Here is an 18,521-nt window from a genome sequence, read left to right on the forward strand (position 1 = left end):
GAGAGAGGTAAGGAGTGAGGAGGGAATGGTAGATGGAGGTGGGATGATAGGAAGAACGACAGGAGGAAGGGCTTTGACGAAATTCAAATCCTCAACTATTCCCTGCCACAGACGGTATCGAACCCACGATCTTATAAACAACCCTCGGAAAAAAATAAAAAAAAATTCAGTACCGAGAACGAGGAGGGACTTAACCATCAGATTTTGCGGTTTTTTTTTTTTTTACGGGCAACCAGATTCGTTTTGCGTTAGAATATAATCAATAAATCGTACACCAAGTCTGGGGATTAAATTAACACGGATGTTTAACTCTTAGGGGGGTTCTAATACCGGGGATAAGTTTAGTCCGCACGAATCAGGTGAGAGATTAGTCCGCACGTATCAGGTATGAGATTGGAAAGCTTGTAGCATGTGACAGATTCCGCACACATCATGTAACAGATTGCGTAGTCCGCATGTAGCAGGTAAGAGATCAGTCAGCACGTATCAGGTAACAGATCAGTCCGCACATATCAGGTAACAAAATCCGCACATATCAGGTAGGAGATTAGTGCGCATGTATCAGGTAAGAGATTAGTCAGCACGTATCAGGTAGGAAATTAGTCCGCACATATCAGGTAACAGATAAGTCCGCACGTATCAGGTAACAAATAAGTCTGCACATATCAGGTAACAGATAAGTCCACACGTATCAGGTAACATTAGTCCGTACGCAGTTTCACATCCACCTATCACCCTCTTCAATGGTGAAGGAGTGGAAGCGTGGATCATTCAGTGTGGCAAACCTTGATTAGTACCTCATTCTGTCAAGTTGTTCGGCTCCCTGGACCCTACCTCACCCCATCCTACGACAGGAAAGGTCTGCATCACTAAAACGAAATGAATAGATTATACGTTTCCCGAGGCTTCTGCGTTAACGAAATTCACATCCTTCTTTATACTCCCTGCCACAGACAGCATCAAACCCGCAATCATATTATCAGCGCGCTAAAATAAATAAATAAATAAAAAATATCAATAAAGGAGGAGCGCATGTGCTGATAATGAAAATGATCGTAAATTTGTGAAGTTGTGGCGCGGGACCTTTGATATCCTTGCTTACAATCACACGTGGGTTTAATACAATACGTGCCTTTACATTCAAACACATCCCAATGCTGGTTGGATTAAGGTGTGCCTGGATGACGTGAATATACATTTGAATACCTGTTTGCTTGTGCGCTAATTCGGACAGCCTACCATCCACTCATAGAAGTAGTGTTACCTTCAACCATCCTCTATACTCCTTCAGTTCTACCGCATCCCACTGCTTGCATGATTATGGGATGCTTGGATGATATGTGTCTATTATTTTAATATTTGTGGGCATGTATGTTAACGTGGCGCCTACTATCCGCCCACTGGATGAAGTGTTATCTTCAGATAAGTACAATGAGTAAATCAGGAAACATTATACTAGGCTAAGTGGTAACAAAATAATCAGCATATGGATTGCCTAGTTAAGGTCCTGCAACTGGACTCGGCAAATAAGGATACAATGTGTGGAGTGGATGGGGTTTACTGTTCACATGATGCCGCTCAGGATGAAAATTATTGTCTTGCCATTAACACCTACGCTCGTAAAGTGACAATGAAGACTGCATATATATATACTGTATATATATATATATATATATATATATATATATATATATATATATATATATATATATATATATATATAATTTTTTTTAAGAAAATTTATATAACTTAAATCCCCACCTCTGTATCCTTGTCTCCTTTTCTCTCCTTTTGTTTCCTTTTCTTAATCCCTCTAACTTTCCCTCCTGTTTTCCATTCTCTCCTCTCTCCCTCTCCATCCCTGTTTATCATTTCCTTATTCTCCCTTTACCTAATCAATCTCACTCTACTTCCTTCATTTTTTCCATTCCCTGCTCTCTCATTGATTTCCTTCTATTCCATTTCTACTTCCTCCCCTAACTTTCTCCTTCTCTCCCCTCTCCACATCCCTCCCTCTCTTTACTTTCATCCCTCTCACCCTTCTTTGCTTCCTCCCTACCTTCCATGTCCCCCTTCTCCCCTTCCGTAAATACTTTCTTTTTCTTCCTTCCAAGTCTTTCCTCTCCTTCCCCTTCTCTTCCACACATCTCCTTCCTTCCTCCCCCCACTCCCTTTCTCTTTCGTATGCCTTTTCTCTCCTCCTCCCATGTTCCTACAGCTCCTTTCTTTCCCCCTACTCCGTTTACCGTCCTCCCCTCCCTACCCCCTCTTTCCCTTTCCCCTCCCGTCCCCTTTCTCCTCTTCCCATCTCCCTCATTCCCTTCCTTTCCCCCCTACTCCTTTTACCCTCCTCTCCTTTCCTCCTACTCCTTTATCCTCTTCCCCTTGCTACCCCCTCTTTCCCTTTCTCCTCCTCCCCTCTCCCCCACTCTTCCCTTCCCCTTTCCCCATACTCCCTTTCTCCTCCTCCCCTCCCCACTCCCTTCCTTTCCCCCCTACTCCCTTTATCCTTCTCCCCCACCTACCCCCTCTTTCCCTTCCCCCTCCCTTCCCTCCAGGCAGCCTTAAGCCTAGCATAAACAATTTCCGACTCCTTCAAAGTAATATATACAGAAAATTTCTCTCTTAGTTGTGTATGCATATATTCCGCCCTGGGCTACACTAGGATCTGTGCCACTCAACTTTTTCTCAAATTTTCAGTTTCCTCTCATTATTTATCCCTTCTAATGTTATCTTATTTTTCTCGTTTTCTCTGCCGTGTACCCATATCTTTTGTCTTTGGTCATACTTGGATAGAACCACATGTTTTTATTCTCGGAATTTTTCGCATTTTCTTACTGTTTTGTTTTCGCCTATTTTATTGCTTTACAGTAGATAGATAGATAGATATTCTACTTTTCTCATTATTCCATCAATTTCTTCTATATATATATTGCACAAAAATTTATACTCGGATGACACTTTTTTGTATTTTCCTTATATCATCTTACTTTTCCCTATATACTCCTTCCTCAGCCATACTCGGTTATCTGCCACCTGATTCCTTCTGTTCTGGTCTTTCTAATTTTATCTTATTCATCTTGATACTTTTTTTTCTACATGCACATATTCCACCTTAAGTTATACTGAGATATGTCGCTCCGATTTTTTATTATCCTTACTGATTTCCTTTCGTTGTAAAATTTGTCTAAATATTAAAGAATCGTAGTGTTCACTTCATCTAGCCTTCCTCTATATCCTGACGCCTTAATCCCGGAAGGGGTGGCCACAGACGAATCGCCTTCATGGCAATCTGACCTCCGCCATCAGGCTGCCCCGTCTCCAACTCACACACCCTTTCACTCATATACCTCTCCATCGCATCCCTCAATCTCACCCTCGGTCTCCCCTTTCTGCTTACAGTATGTCGTTTATCAATTATTTCTTTCTTAAATATGAACGCCTATCCCAGGTTGAATGTAATCTGGTGGTAGCCCTCTCAAAATAAAAATAAAATTAAAAATCTGATAAACTGTTCCTTTTCATCTTTTTCATATGCATTTCCATTTTTCATGCACCTTTTTCCCTCTGGAGAAAGGAGATCCAGAAACTGACGCTGTGTGTGTGTGTGTGTGTGTGTGTGTGTGTGTGTGTGTGTGTGTGTGTGTGTGTGTGTGTGTGTGTGTGTGAGAGAGAGATGGAGGGGGGGGTAAAGGTAGAGGAAGACCGAAGATGAGATAGTGGGATGGGGTGATGTATATGAGGAAAGAGTGAGTTGAAGAAAGGGCAGCTTGTTGGTGGAGGACACAGTGTTATGGAGGAGAATCGCCTGTAACACCATACCAAAACACACCACAATGAACACCATACCACACCACCACAAACAAACACCATACCACACCACCACAAACACCATACCATACCACACCACCACAAACAAACACCATACCACACCACCACGAACAATCAACACCACACCATACCACCACAAACAACACCATACAACAACAAACACCAAACCATACCACCACATTCAACACCACACCACACCACCACAACCGAAACTACCACCATTATAATTTCACCACACCTAAAACTACCACCACCAACATTATACCACAACATTAAAAACCACTCTAACTGTGCCACACCATAACTACCACCATCACAACCCTGCCACAATCCCCCTTTACCATGCAACACGAACTACCACTATCACAACCCTCCCACAATCCTACCACACAACGAACAACCACAACAAACAACCACCATCACCGTACTGGTGGTGTGGAGGTGACCCCAAGGGTTTGCATGGCTGGCCGAGAGAGAGAGAGAGAGAGGGGGGGGGGGACTGAGACGGACGAAATGAAACAAGACAAAACGCAAGAGGAAAAAAAATGGGTCAAAATAGAGGAGATTGGCAAGGCAGTACAAACATACCTAAAAAACATGACCTTGATTATACCCTGCAGAGAGAGAGAGAGAGAGAGAGAGAGAGGAGGAAATATGACGGCAAAAGCTGATATCAGAATAACGGAGACATGGAAGAAAACGTGGAATACTGGAAGAGGTTGAAGAAAATGGGAGAATGGGAGAGGAGTGAGGGGAAGACAAATGGGAATGAATGGAGAGCAGAGGGGCGGGGAAGAGAAGGAAGACAAGAGGGAATGATGAGAAGGGCAAGGAGGAGGAGTGAGGCAGGGAGAAGGGAGATGAGAGAAGGTAATGGTGAGGAGAGGGGAAACAAAAGGGAATGGAGACAACCGGAGCGGGGAAGAGGAGGGAAGACAGGAGGGAATGGGGAGGAGAGGGGAACAGAGTGAGGTGTTTAGAGGAGAATGGGGAGAAGAGGAGGAAAGAGTGGGGTGTTTAGAGATGAGAACAGTCGGGAGGGGAGGGATGGAAGAGGAAGAGAAAAGGGGAGAGTGATGAGGAGAGAGGACAAGAGATGAGGAAATGAGAAGCAGAAATCGTTTGGGTATGGGGAGCGGACGAGGGGGGGAAAGGGAGGTGGGGTATGTGGAAACAGGAGAGGGGAGGGATGGAAAAGGACGTAAAGGGAGAAGGGAAGAGGTAGGAATGGGAGGGAATGGGAAGGGGAAAAGGGGGACGGTAAAGGAAGAGCTGCGAATGGAAAAGGTGGGGAAAGGGAGGAATAGGGAAGGGAAGAGAGGGATGCGGAAAGAGAAAGAGGGGTAGGAGGCACGAGGTGAGAAAGGGAGGGAAGAAGGACAAATGCAGAATAGAGAGGGAAGGGGAGGGCTGAGGAGGAGATTGTGAATATTTGGGTGAAGCGGGACAATAGCTGTGGGGGGAGGAGGCTGAAAGACAATGAGAGAGAGGGAGAGGGAGAGAGAGAGAGAGAGAGAGAGAAGGGGGGAAGAAACCTACAAGGCAAGGTGAGTCACCTGCCGAATAAGGGTGACAACTAGCACAATCTCTCTCTCTCTCTCTCTCTCCAACTTTCAATACGTCAACTATAGTTCTTTCACCCTAACTTGGCACAGATTCTCCTTTTGCAGCTTACTTCACGCTCACTGGTTGCAAAAGACAGTGTTATGGCTCTACTGTACATTCTCTCCACAGCACTTTGTGACAAGTATCCTATTCCTGTTAAGCTAATGCTACGCGACAGGATGAGAGAGAGAGAGAGAGAGAGAGAGAGAGAGAGAGAGAGAGAGAGAATTTAGGTCGAGTAAAAAGGACACATCATCCTCCAGCGTCACAGCCTACAGAAAAGTGTCAACGAGTTTTTGATCGTGACATTAGAAGAACGACACATATCTGCAAAAGTAATATATATTAAATAAGGGATTACTTAATACAAGCACTTACGCATTGATTCTTCATGTTTAAGCAAATTTTGTAGTAGTAGTAGTAGTACTAGAAGTAGTAGTAGTAGTAGCTGCAGCAGCATGTGTGAGTAGTAATCATCATAAATTTTTCATCACCTAAAGACGAGGTAATGTAGTGTGCAAGCAGCATGAGTAAAACGCATATAGACGTAATGGGAGTTACTGTGGTCCCATACTCATCTAAAACGTGAACCCGGTGGACTACAGGCCCTTCTCCAGTCCACCATCCTCCTTTCCGGGGACTGGGAGGGGGGTACAAGACTATCTATACAACCGGACAGCTCCACCAACCGAAAACATCAGTCACCACATGCAGGCGTCCCTCTCCAGCCACATCTTTGTAGTGTATTAGTCACAAAATAAGTAAACTCGTCGGGTCGAGATCCGCCTGCTGTTATTATCGCCAGTTTGAGTTCGATGACATCTTCTTGGGCGATTTATCTTAATCTCTTACATGTCGTTAGTATCATTTAAATATCGACAGTTTGCAAAATTAACACATCACATCATCGTACAAAACAAATAAAATTAGGGTACTGATTAAGGTATTGCATAGTAAATCTTAAAATTCTTTAGTACGTTGTTTATACCATATTAATATCGGCAATATTTGCATTAATAATACATACGAGAATATTAAAACAACTGACAAATAAAGAGGTATGAAAGGGGTGCCTTGCGAGCTTTATCACCTCTTCCTTAACGATTTATGTTGCATATTACGTGTTTTCATGTCGACACCGCTTGCAATAACAACATACAAGTCCAGTCGTTACGGATTTTTTATGAATGGAGGGCACCTATAATCTGGTGTATGGATTATTTTCTTATTCACTTGTTTTTCCTTCTGTTGTTATTTAAAACAAAAATACAAAGTAATATTAACGCGCCACAGACAAATAAACTTAAGGAAAAGCTAACGTTCTTCAGGGCCTCCTCAGCAGACGATACTAACCGCCCTCAGTCTCACCTGCTTCCCGCCAGTGTTCTCAAAATTTATAATAGCGTAATTTTTTAAATATGGATATAATTTTCATGACAGAAAAGATTAATAAAAAAATAATGCAGATATAAATCGGTAAGAAGTGCTTGGAAACCTCACTTGCAGCATCACACGTCTAATTGCTCAGTTGTATAGTCAAATAAAAGTGCAGTTTCATTTTCATATGGATATAGTTTTCGTAACAAAAAAGATTATTAATGAAAAATAATACTGAAATAAATTGGGAAGATGTGCCTGGGATCCCCATTAACCGATGAGACACCACTATAGAGCTCAGTACAAGACACGCAGCCGCAGCATCACTCAATTCCCGCCAAAAATGTTACATAGCCTTATCACTAAAACCTACGCATTATTTCTGCTTAAAGGCATTATTTCTGCTTAAAGGAGAGTCGGCCTAACATAATATTAAAGCAAAATACTGCAGAAATACTTCCGATGTGAATTTGGTGCTACACAACCCGCTATAACTATGAAATTACGATCTCTCAACGTATAAAAACAACTTTGAAGCTTCTAACCTTATTTCAGCTTCCCTCACCACTGTATCTGCCAATCCTCACTGTAGCCTTCTCTTGATAGCACACCGAAAAGATACAGAACGAAAACCTATGGCTCTATTTTCTTTGGCGACTTCAAATTGATCATATTTTCAAATACAAAATATGCATCACTCGTTTCCCGCCAAAAATATTCACAGTCGTATTACTAGTACAAGCGTTATTTCTAAGACCACTTCACTTACATCAAGTATATAGCATTTCATTTATCTTGCTACCTTAAAACGATTTTAATTAAAGAAGAGATTCGTTGTGGTGTACTGTATATACAAACACTTTACTAACATGAGGGGGGGGGATCAACCCTTATACCATTTATCTAACCTTATTTTTGGCTCTCCTCATCGCTATATCCGCCACATCTCGCTGTATTATTCTCTTGATAACACAATGACAAGATGCACAACGAAATTCTGCACCTGTATCCTCTTTGGCGGCTTCAAATTCAATATCAAATAGGAGCACACAAACCTCGTCAGTAACTTTCGAATTTCCCGCCAAGAGTGGTCATCGTCACACACCATCGGAAATGAAAGCGTAAACTATCTCAAAAGCTTAACTGTAGTAGTAATAAATTGAAAGTATTTTTTACAGTAATTATTTTCACCACCAACCCCCGCAAACGCTGAAATAAAACAGCAAGATTATGTCGACGCCAAAACAGAACCATCGCGCCAACTCCATCTCAAACAGAACTTTAAACTTTGATGTTATTTTTAACCCTTTGAACCATATGACGTACTTCATGTCTTAATCATGCTACAATCAGACGATTTTATTCAGGTAAGACAAGACTTCGAATTCTAGTAGTAATTACCGGTACACATCCTTCAATAACCAAACACGAAATCTTTATGAATTCTCTACCGTTATCTCACCTTATTTTCAGCTCCTTATCGCTGTATCCACCATTTCCCGCTGTATTCTTCTCTTGATAACACACTGACAAGAAGCACAACGAGAAACTGTGACTCCAATCTTTCTGGCGACTTCAAATTCATCATAAAGTCGGAGCACAAAAACGACGTCCATCACTTTCGAATTTCCCGCCGAGAATGGTCGTCGTCACGCACAGAATCAGAAATTAATACTATTCCTCAAAACTGAACTGTGTTAATAATTAATTCAAAGCATACATATTTTTGATAATTATTTTCATCACCAACCTCAAGTGAAATAACAAAAGGATAATTTCGGCGCCAAAACAGAACCATCGCGCCAGCTTGATATCAAACGCTAACTTTAACTTTGATAATTTCAATAACTAACCTCTTAAGCTATATGACATATTGCAGAGACCGAATTCCTGGAGTTATTACACAAACTTCATTAACTTTATACTAAGACTTTCGTAAGTTAAATGAAATCTGAGGGCAGCATGAATAAGCTCAATCTATATATCATCCAATCCTTTACTGCCCCTTCAGAAGCATAAGGTCTCAGGTTGGCCACTTAATCCAGACAATTAAGGAGTGTGTGATCAGCTACTGACCTAAACGTACGCGATAATAGAAACCCCAACCAGCCCTCGGCTTTAAACCCTTATGAGGCACATCCTGTTTGCGCGTACATGTGGTAGCAAAGTCAGGAAATTAATTTGGGGCGTTCAAGTTGCCTAACCAGATTGCGGGGATGTTAGCCTGACCCCACCAAGGAAAAAAAAAAAAAAATCGAAGATCCTGGGTTTTTGTTGCCTGGCATGAAAAGCAAGTTTAAGCAGATTTTACCTTCTCATTCCAACGATATAGTTTTATTAGTTTCCGCACAATTGTATATACTTAGAAAACGCTTTTCGATTTATAAGAGCTATCTGATTCCCTGCAGCTGATAATTATACTCAGTTTAGTACGAAGTCGCCTGGACACATCAGACAGAAAGGTGCCACAATGTGACGTTACCCAACATATACGTTCTTACCACTACTGATGCCTGGCCAATCTGGCATCTAGTTTAACCCCTTCACTACGATGACGTCTTATTTTATTCTCACTAACATGGCAATATTCATTTTAAACTTTTTCAGTGTTGGGTATAGCCATCATTAAAAAAAAAGAAAAAAGGGGGGGGGAGATATTTGAACATTATCCTGAGCCGAGTAAAATCGTCTGTGATTAAAAGTGGAAAATACGTCATCGGACCGAAGGGGTTAAAACAGGTTCCACAAAGGCGGTGGTATTCATTGGTCTGATACATCACTTAGTCAAATCTGCCCACCTTCATCTTCACCAAAGCTTTAATCACACTTCTTTTCGGGCACGTCCACTAGGATGATGCTTTAAAAATTTATTCATGCTCTCTCCTGGCAATTTTATCCTGCACATGAGACTTTGAGGAAAGGATGGTTAAGTACACTCTTCACTAACTTTTTTACAGATGAACAAAGGAAAGAAAAAATAAATGTTGAAGAAGAAAATCCATAAATCAGACTAAAGTGTCCTTCACTCATTATGTGTATATATATATATATAAATATATATATATATATATATATATATATATATATATATATATATACTGTATATATATATATATATATATATATATATATATATATATACTATTTATATATATATATACGAACCCGGGTTCAAATCCCGCTGAGGCAGGGAACAGTTTAAGGATTTGAATTTCATAAAATCAGACTTTACTGATCTACCAGAAGACCCGCCGACATGTCGTAAAAATACCCCCCGCTAATACCAATACACCAGTCCTGTATGAGACGGCCCTAGCATGTATTCAGTATGGACGGTGGGTGTTTGCGCCGAAGTGGTGACATGTAGAGGTCTGCGTACGTAGGAGGACTACTGGGCCTTGAAAGCAGGCTGTGAAGCCTATGCCCAGAGTCGGTCACATAAAATATATATATATATATATATATATATATATATATATATATATATATATATATATATATAACTGTAGGACATGAACTACTGTGGGTCGAAGTCTGGGGAGGGGGAGGGGGAACTAATCGGGGAAAGCAAATTCCAAAGGGCAGTTCAGATGCTCCCTCCTATTCAATAAACTTGCCAAAAAAATAGTATCAAAAACGTTAGTCTTGTCAATTGAGTTAAAACAAATAGCACGAATAAATACAATAACATTCCTTAGCCAATAATACAAAATCATTCCTCTAGCCAACAAGTTCACCACCAGGAAATAGTATAAACTAGAGGGGCACTCACTGAGCGCCTCTCTCCGACAAGGGCAATGTATTTCTGAATCAAGAATCTGTAATACAATCCGGATCGGTCCCAAAAGCTAAACGACTGTTCCCTGGGACATGGGGCTATCTACCCACCAAATATCTCTTTTAGTTTTTGAATAATCCTGCTAACATACAAACTAACAAACAAACAAGGATGAAAACATACTCTCCTTGTCGGAGAGAATAAATGTCAAAAACGTTCCTCTAGCCAATCAAGGAACCGGTTTAGACCGCTTCAACTCGTGTGTGTTGTAACTGGGGTGACATATCGCCTCGTTAACCACTATGTCCATCAAGATATTCTCAATTTTCAGGAATACTAAGCTTGTTTAATCACAAATTGCCTTCTCCCTGTCTCCCTCTCTCCAACTCTTTCCTCCCTACCTCCTTTTTTTACCAAACAATCCTCCTCCTCCCTCCCTCTCAACTTCTGCCATAACCTCTCATCTCACTCCCTTTCACCCTCCTTCATCTCTTTTCCTTCCTATGAGTCCTCATCTAACCACACATCACCTTCTCCATATCTCCCTCACTCCAACTCGTTCCTCCCTACCTCCCTTTTTCACCATACCACCCTCCTCCTTTTCTCCAGCTCTCCGCACACCACTTTCCTCTCTACCTTCCTCTCTCCACACAAACACACACATCTCCACTTTCCTCTCTCCATGCCATTCTTCTTTGACTCCGTTCTTCACCACATGCCACCCTCCTCCTCTTCCCTCCCTCCTCTCCACACATACACACATCACATCTCCACCCTCCCTCTCTCCCTTCTCCCCCACTCTCTCTCCCCTCCCCCTCTCAGTAACCTGTCCATCGCACCTCAATTACCCAAACCAGAGGCAGGTGGGGCCACGAGTCGCATCTTAACTACCGTGTAGTGTTGAACCCCCATCACTGCCCAAAGAGAGAGAGCCTTCTGTGCTGGCGATTTGCACCTTTACTGTGAGAAGTGCATCCTAAAATAAATAAATTTTTGGGTAGTATCTATCTGTCTGTCTGTCTGTCTGTCTATTTATCTATTTATCTGTCTCTGTCTATCTATCTACTTATCTATATATCTATTGCCAGAAGTCTTCATCTTGTTTGGGGTGACTACAAACAAATCGCAACTATGCTGCCCTGTCCTCTACCAGTTGGCAGCCTTCCCTCTAACTCACACCCACCTCCTCTCATATCACTCCATTCCATCCCTCTAGTAATACTATTAATAATATAGAAACAATGGTAATTTCATGGAAGATGTTATAAGACTTTGTTTTTAATACCCTGTCTTACACCAGTAAATACATTCATCCATAAGCAGCTTGATCAGAAGAAGCCATCATACCAAATGGGTTTCCACCCTCTTCCTTTTATCACAATATTATGCTGGCAAAGGATGACTATATATAAACCCCTTCAGTACGCAGTCTTTTTGGATGACTACATAAACCCCTTCAGTACACAGTCTTTTTTATCTTATTCTTACTTTCTTCAGCAAAGAAGAGGCTTTACCTCATTTAGTGGTTAACCTCTAAAGGACAACAAGATTCAATTAAGTTTCTTTAAGCCAGTACAGCAATTTAGGTGGTACGTTATGGCACTCTGAAGCATTTTATTAATGAAATCTGTATACATACTCGTGTTCTGCAAGCTAAAATCTACAAGGTTATAAATGTACAAGACATGTGACAAGCTTCAAAAATCAACCAGTGTTTGTGATGGGGATGGGTCAGCAGCGGATTACACTGCACATTTAAGGAGTTAATGCACACAATTTCTGACCCTGTCACTATGAGGAGCCAGAACAAAATAAAATATGTTTCACTTGTGTGAAGTGGCTTACATAAACTTTTGTTTATCTATTCTTGACGAATAAAACATCCAGCATTAGTAACAAAAAAATGAAGTATAAGGCAGAGATTATTTTAACCCCAACCATACCACAGGGTCTTATCTAAGATGAATAAAATCAAAAGGAGTTAACAACAACATAGTACAAAAGACATTTTCCAACTGTTATTACATGAATTACGGGACAATGATTGTAATCTCTCCAAGACTGAATAAAATCATCTGGAAATAGCAAGAACATAAACTAGCTACCACAAAACTGGAGGAGAGAAAGACAATGCTCATCGCTCTAAAAAGATTACCAAAGATTGTTTCTAGCCTCTCCTTAAAGTACATAAAACTCTGTCGGTTGCAAAAATAAATGAAAATGTTATCACAATACTGAATAGACCAATGGAGACTTTCCAACATGTCCTGAACAATTTCATCTGTCATTATGTATGTATGTATCTATCTATCTATTTATCTCTACCCAGTCACCTCAATCCCAGATAGGATGGCCACAAGCAGACTGCTTACATGACACCCTTTCCTCCACCATCAAGTTATCTCGCCTCCAACTCACACCACCCTCATTCATACACTGTTCCTCTCCACCTCATTCTCGGTCTCCCCATCCTCTTCTCCCCTTCCACCTTGCTCATATGCACTCCCCTCTAGTTCATCCACCTTAACTTGGTTGAGGTTTTCATTTTTTTGTAGCCCACTTCCCACTGTTCAAGGACAGAAAATACTTTGGCTTTATATCCTTTACTTAGAACTTTTTTACTATACTCTTTTTCCCCAAACTTGGCCTTATTCCACACAGCACAGTGCCAGAAAAGGAAAATACTGTGACTCTACATCTTTTCCTGAGTGCTTATTCATGACTAGCATCATATTCTTATGCTGATCTATTGTTACAACTCAGACCAGAAGATGAAGATATGCCAACTTTAGGCCAGGTTAAAAATGAAAACAGTATAGCATCATAATCTAGTGTTAACCTCTTACTGTGTCTCACCAATCAAAATAAGGAGAAGGCAATTTCAGGCCAAGTGAAAGTGGATGGAGTAAGACATCTTTCACTGTCCACTAGTACGAACAAAATACAGATGTCATCCCTGTAGTGAGAGGGTAAAAAAGCTGCTTGAGTGTGGCAGGTGAAATCAAGTGTGTGTGTAGAATGTTTGATCAACCGGCCCAGCAGCTTATAGGGTAGGATTCTAATCCAGCCAGCCAATTTGAAGTCTCTAAGCCTACACAGTCACAAGGGAATGATTTTGCAATGCAGCATTTAAAGTACTGGAGCTTCACCAGTTGCAAGGGAGTCATTTTTGCAACACAGCATTTAAGGTATCAATGTTTCACCAACTGCAGGGGAATAATATGTAAAAAATGGCTTCAAGTATTCAAGTCTTACTAACTGCAAAAGCATTAATTACTGTATATCTGCAAGACTGTAATTAATATACTAGAGTTCCACTGGCTGCAGGGAAATCATTTTTGCAACACACCACTTCCAAGCTGAATTTAAAACCAATCTGACTTTGCCAAAAGCCAGGACCTCATGAGGGGTGTTATGGGTGTAACAACTACAAATAAGTAACCCTTTAAACAAGGCAGGTCAATGCTAATTTCAATGCTAATCTATAGAAGTGGTAATAATAAATTAATCCTTTCAGCCTAAGTACAGCTTTCAATTATTCTGTTCCAGATGGTGCCCCACAATTTCACCCAGTATACATAAAACATCCCCAAGGCTCTTAAAAAAAAAAAAAAGACTACTATAAATGGGTTAAGGCATTGTTTATACCCCATTCAAGAAAAAAATACAAAATTATATGGCATTACTTAACTAAAATGGTTGAAACCAGTTTAACCAGTGCAAGAGCTCTAGCCTGAAGAGGAGTGCCCATGTTTTAATCACATCTGATCACAAAATAACACCATAAACTTGAGTGCCAGTGACCACAAAACACAGATGCCTGTGTGTGTGCTCAAAGGAGGCTTCACAAATGCCAACACAACACCACAAACTGTTTTTGTCCATGAACATCAACCATGCTTTCATATTTTCCTTATTTAGGTGAAACAGGTTTACTGAAGTCACTAGGTAAGAAACTATGTGCCAACATCTGTCATAATAAAAATCTACGATGTGCTAGAAAGTGTTAGGAGGAGTATACTGGGATGGTCTGACTATGTGTTGTGAATGAAGAGTATTATATCGACTATAAATGTACAGCACTGTATATGTTAGCGAGGTGCAGGGAGAGAGGGCAGATAGAAAACAGGGACGACGGGGTGAGATGGAGTGTAGAGGTATAAAAATGACTGGTGCAAGATGGCGGTAGGGCAGTTTGATGGCAGAAGAGTGGGAAACATGAAAACAATTTAGCCCACGGCAAGAATATGATGGATAAGATAATACTGTACCAGAGGGGTCCTGGTGGGTAAACTATAAGAGAAAGTAACAAATCACTCAGACTCCAGAGGCAATTCTTTTGTATACACTGGGTGAACAAAGCAAAGTGCCCGCATTTATGTAACAACAACCCCAGTGTTTTATCACCTGCACGTAAACTAGCTCCTGGTGGTGATTCCCTAGTTGTGTCTTTTATGGAGGCATTTTACAGTCTCCTCCCTTGTTGTCTCTTCATGTTTCATATTTGGAGAGGGTGGGGTGGGGTGGGCTGGGGTATGCTGTGTGGAATAAGGTGGGGTGGGCTGGGGCAAAGCAGGGTGGGGTGGGGTGAGGTGGGGTGGGGTGGGATGAGACAAGGTTGGAGAAGGATGGGGTCAAGGGAAGGCTGGACACATTGGGATGCCAGAAAGGGGCATGCCCAGCAGTCACCTGAACAGACAACGGGTTTGTCTTTTCCTAATACAACTACATCATAATAAAATGTGAGCTGTTAGAGTCATATAACTAAGAGCAGGCAGGCACTTCTCATGACTCTCAAACAATGAGTGGTCAACTGGACTGCCAGTGATTTTTTTTTTCTTTCCCATGTTACACCTATACAGTAGACAGCCCTCATGAGAAGTATCAGCTTTCCCCCCCCCCCAAACAATTAAGTCTATAAACTGGATGATGCTGGCAAATAGGCTCTATATGTAACAATGAAAATTTACTTGGCAATTTTTCAAAAATATACAAGTACTGTGCCACACACTGCACTATGCGCACTCATAGATCTACAAAGGTGCTTGAGCTCTGACCTTACTACCCAAAGCTCAATCACCTGTTCCTCTTATGGTCTCCAATCAAATATGGTGCAATTCCCTCCAAAAGATTTCCATAACACTGCTAAGAGACAAACAGACACACACAGTAATAAAAAAATAAAAAATAAATAAAAAAAGACCAAACATGCAACTTCCTTTACAGAAGAAAAAACTGATTATTAAAAAAAAAAAAAAAAAAAAAAAAAAAAAAAAGGGGGCACCTTACAATATGGCCTTACTATACATTAAAACAAAATGCAAACTTACAGCATCAGATAACTATATGGAAGTTTGTTTTCACCTGATGGAAATAGACCTCTCCCACAAGAATGAAACATAGTGGTTACGTCAATCTTGATGAGCCGTATATATGAAGCAGGATTTAGTTTGATTACTAGTTATATCAACCCTCAAATCTAAATACACTTGGGAATCAACTAAGCAGAAACAGGTTGAAGAACTTGGTCAGGCTAGAAGAAATACACAAATACCAGGCCTGTAGCTATTTCTAATGACAGTCAGACACTGTGCTACACCTCGTTCAAATGTGCAGGGTAGAGTCAAAGCAGCCCTCTAATGTAACTACCCTTGACCATCAACTAAACTGGAAGGATTTAGAGATCTTTGTCAGACTATAGGAAATGCTCTACGGCAGGCCTGTAGCTACTTCTAATGACTCAGACTGTGCTTGCTTGACCCTTTCACAACACACGGGGTCACACCTGAGCTGAATAAAACCAACTGGTGCCAGAAATGCTATAATACTTTCATACCAATGAGATTGCAGCAGTACCTGCAATTCTCCACCTGTTTACAATTCTCTCCCCCTTTTATTTTTCTTCAAATTACAGCTTTCTCCACTGTCCTCTAAACTCACTCTCTCTCTCTCTACTCAGTGGCTCTTATGTGCATAAATGAATGAGAACAAAGAAGGATGAAGCACTGAATAAATATAAAGCTGAAGTAAAAATACAATTAACATATGGAAATGAGAAGTATAAAAAAGGTTAAATATAACTATGACTACAATCTCCATACAGGTAGTCTCCCTTCAAGCAGGTTCATTTTAAGGGAATCTCAACTTTACATAAACAGTAAAATTTACATTGAAAAATATCTCTCCATGTTTCTTAAGACCTCTTTAACTCAGGGTGTTTTTCAGTGTTAAAGTCTATGCATACAAGGGGCAAGGTATCATTTGTATCTCTGGGAGTACTATCAAAATTGTGTAATGGAGTTTGCTACATTTCACTTCACAAAGAAACCTTTTTAAGTATCTAGAAAAACCTAATCCTTACCTAATGAGGAAAATACCTGTATGAGTAAAATCAAGTGGTGTACTCACCTGTATAGCTGTCAGTCTCTGCAACGGAGCCAAGGGAATCGTTGATCTGCTGTTCCTCACACCGGTTGCGCAAGGCCTTGTCAACTGCAGGGAGCACAAACAAGTTAGTCAATTGAAACAGACATCAAAGGTGAACTTAACAGTATTTGTAAGGTTAATTAATTAGTGATGGAACAGGCTTGTCCTTTCTTGTCACACTAGTATTGAGAAAATTTTTATTAATAATCAGATTACTCTTATATGCAAAACTTCTTACAAATGAAATGACTTCAAGAACTCAATCTCCCATCATATGACATTTCACCTAATTCCAATCAATGTGATCAAAGTAAATATGCTTCCTCTCAGGGAAGCACTTTATCTTATATATATACTAAAACCATGCTTGTGCCATCAACTCTACAGATATATGGAAATACAGGGTGCATCATTACAGCAAGTATGCAAAGAGGTTTGCAATGGAAGAGCACTGCCAAAAATACATTAAATACACTAATTTGCACACTGCAGTTTATACATAGGACTTTATATACAAGGTTGAACAAGCTTATACTGGAAATCAGAAAACTGTACATTCATCTTAAAAATTCACTGCAAATTCTAAAAGGTATATATGGTATTATCTTGTATCAAAATCTATCTATCATTCTACTGACAGATGCCGTAACCCTGTAAGGGGTGGCCACAAACAAATCGCCTTCATGTCACCGTGTCATCTGTCATCTGACTACCCTCCCTCCAACTCACACATCCCTCTCTCATATCTCTCTCCACTCCATCCCTCTCTCATCCTTAGTCTCCCCCTCCTCCTCACTCACATACACATTTGCACTCAGTCTCTTATTTTCCACCCTCTCCACATGGCCAAACTCACTGTGCAAACATCAGTTACAGTGATATATATATATATATATATATATATATATATATATATATTAGTTGGAGAAGAACAGGGAGGCTTTAGGAAGGGAAGAGGTTGTGTAGATCAGATATCCATTCTTAGATCTTTAGTGGAAAAGTTTCTAGAGAAGGGAAAGAAGTTGTATGCGTCTTTCATGGATTTGGAGAAAGCACATGACAGGGTGGACAGACAAGGATTGTGGAAAGTGTTAAGAATATATAGAGTAGATGGGAAGTTGCTGAATGTTGTGAAGAACATGTATGATGGTGCAAAGGCTGCAGTGCGTGTGGATTGTGAACTAAGTGAATTTTTCTCTTTGAAAGTTGGGTTGAAACATGGAATGTGTCATGTCTCCATGGTTGTTCAATCTGTACATGGATGGGGTAATAAAAGAGGTACAAGGTAGGGTAGTGGATGTTGGAGTGGCCCTGGTGAGAGAGGATAGTGTTTGGAAACTCCCTGTACTGTTGTTTGCAGATGATACTGTGTTGTTGAGTGAAGACGAAGGGGAGCTGCAAGGCTTGGTGGATGAGTCTGGGAGAGTGTGTAAGAAACGGAATCTAAAGGTGAATGTAGGGAAGAGTAAAGTGATGGTCTTTGAGAGGGATGAAGTCAGTGAAT

The 18,521-nt window shown here is 40.7% G+C and overlaps 1 protein-coding gene across 1 annotated transcript in view; it reads right to left on the reverse strand.

Moving 5' to 3' along the window:
* RhoGEF2 (Rho guanine nucleotide exchange factor 2) overlaps positions 1-18,521 on the reverse strand; it is a 725,597-nt gene that overhangs the window by 641,333 nt on the left and 65,743 nt on the right. Inside the window, exon 18 of the mRNA XM_080286550.1 lies at positions 17,000-17,083. Within this exon, the coding sequence (XP_080142676.1) occupies positions 17,000-17,083 (84 nt within the window). The remainder of the gene's footprint in view (positions 1-16,999; positions 17,084-18,521) is intronic.

This window comes from Coenobita brevimanus, chromosome 112, assembly GCF_032717465.1.
Source record: "Coenobita brevimanus isolate Jiangsu-jjx chromosome 112, ASM3271746v2, whole genome shotgun sequence".
In the NCBI taxonomy this organism is placed as follows: Eukaryota; Metazoa; Arthropoda; class Malacostraca; order Decapoda; family Coenobitidae; genus Coenobita; species Coenobita brevimanus.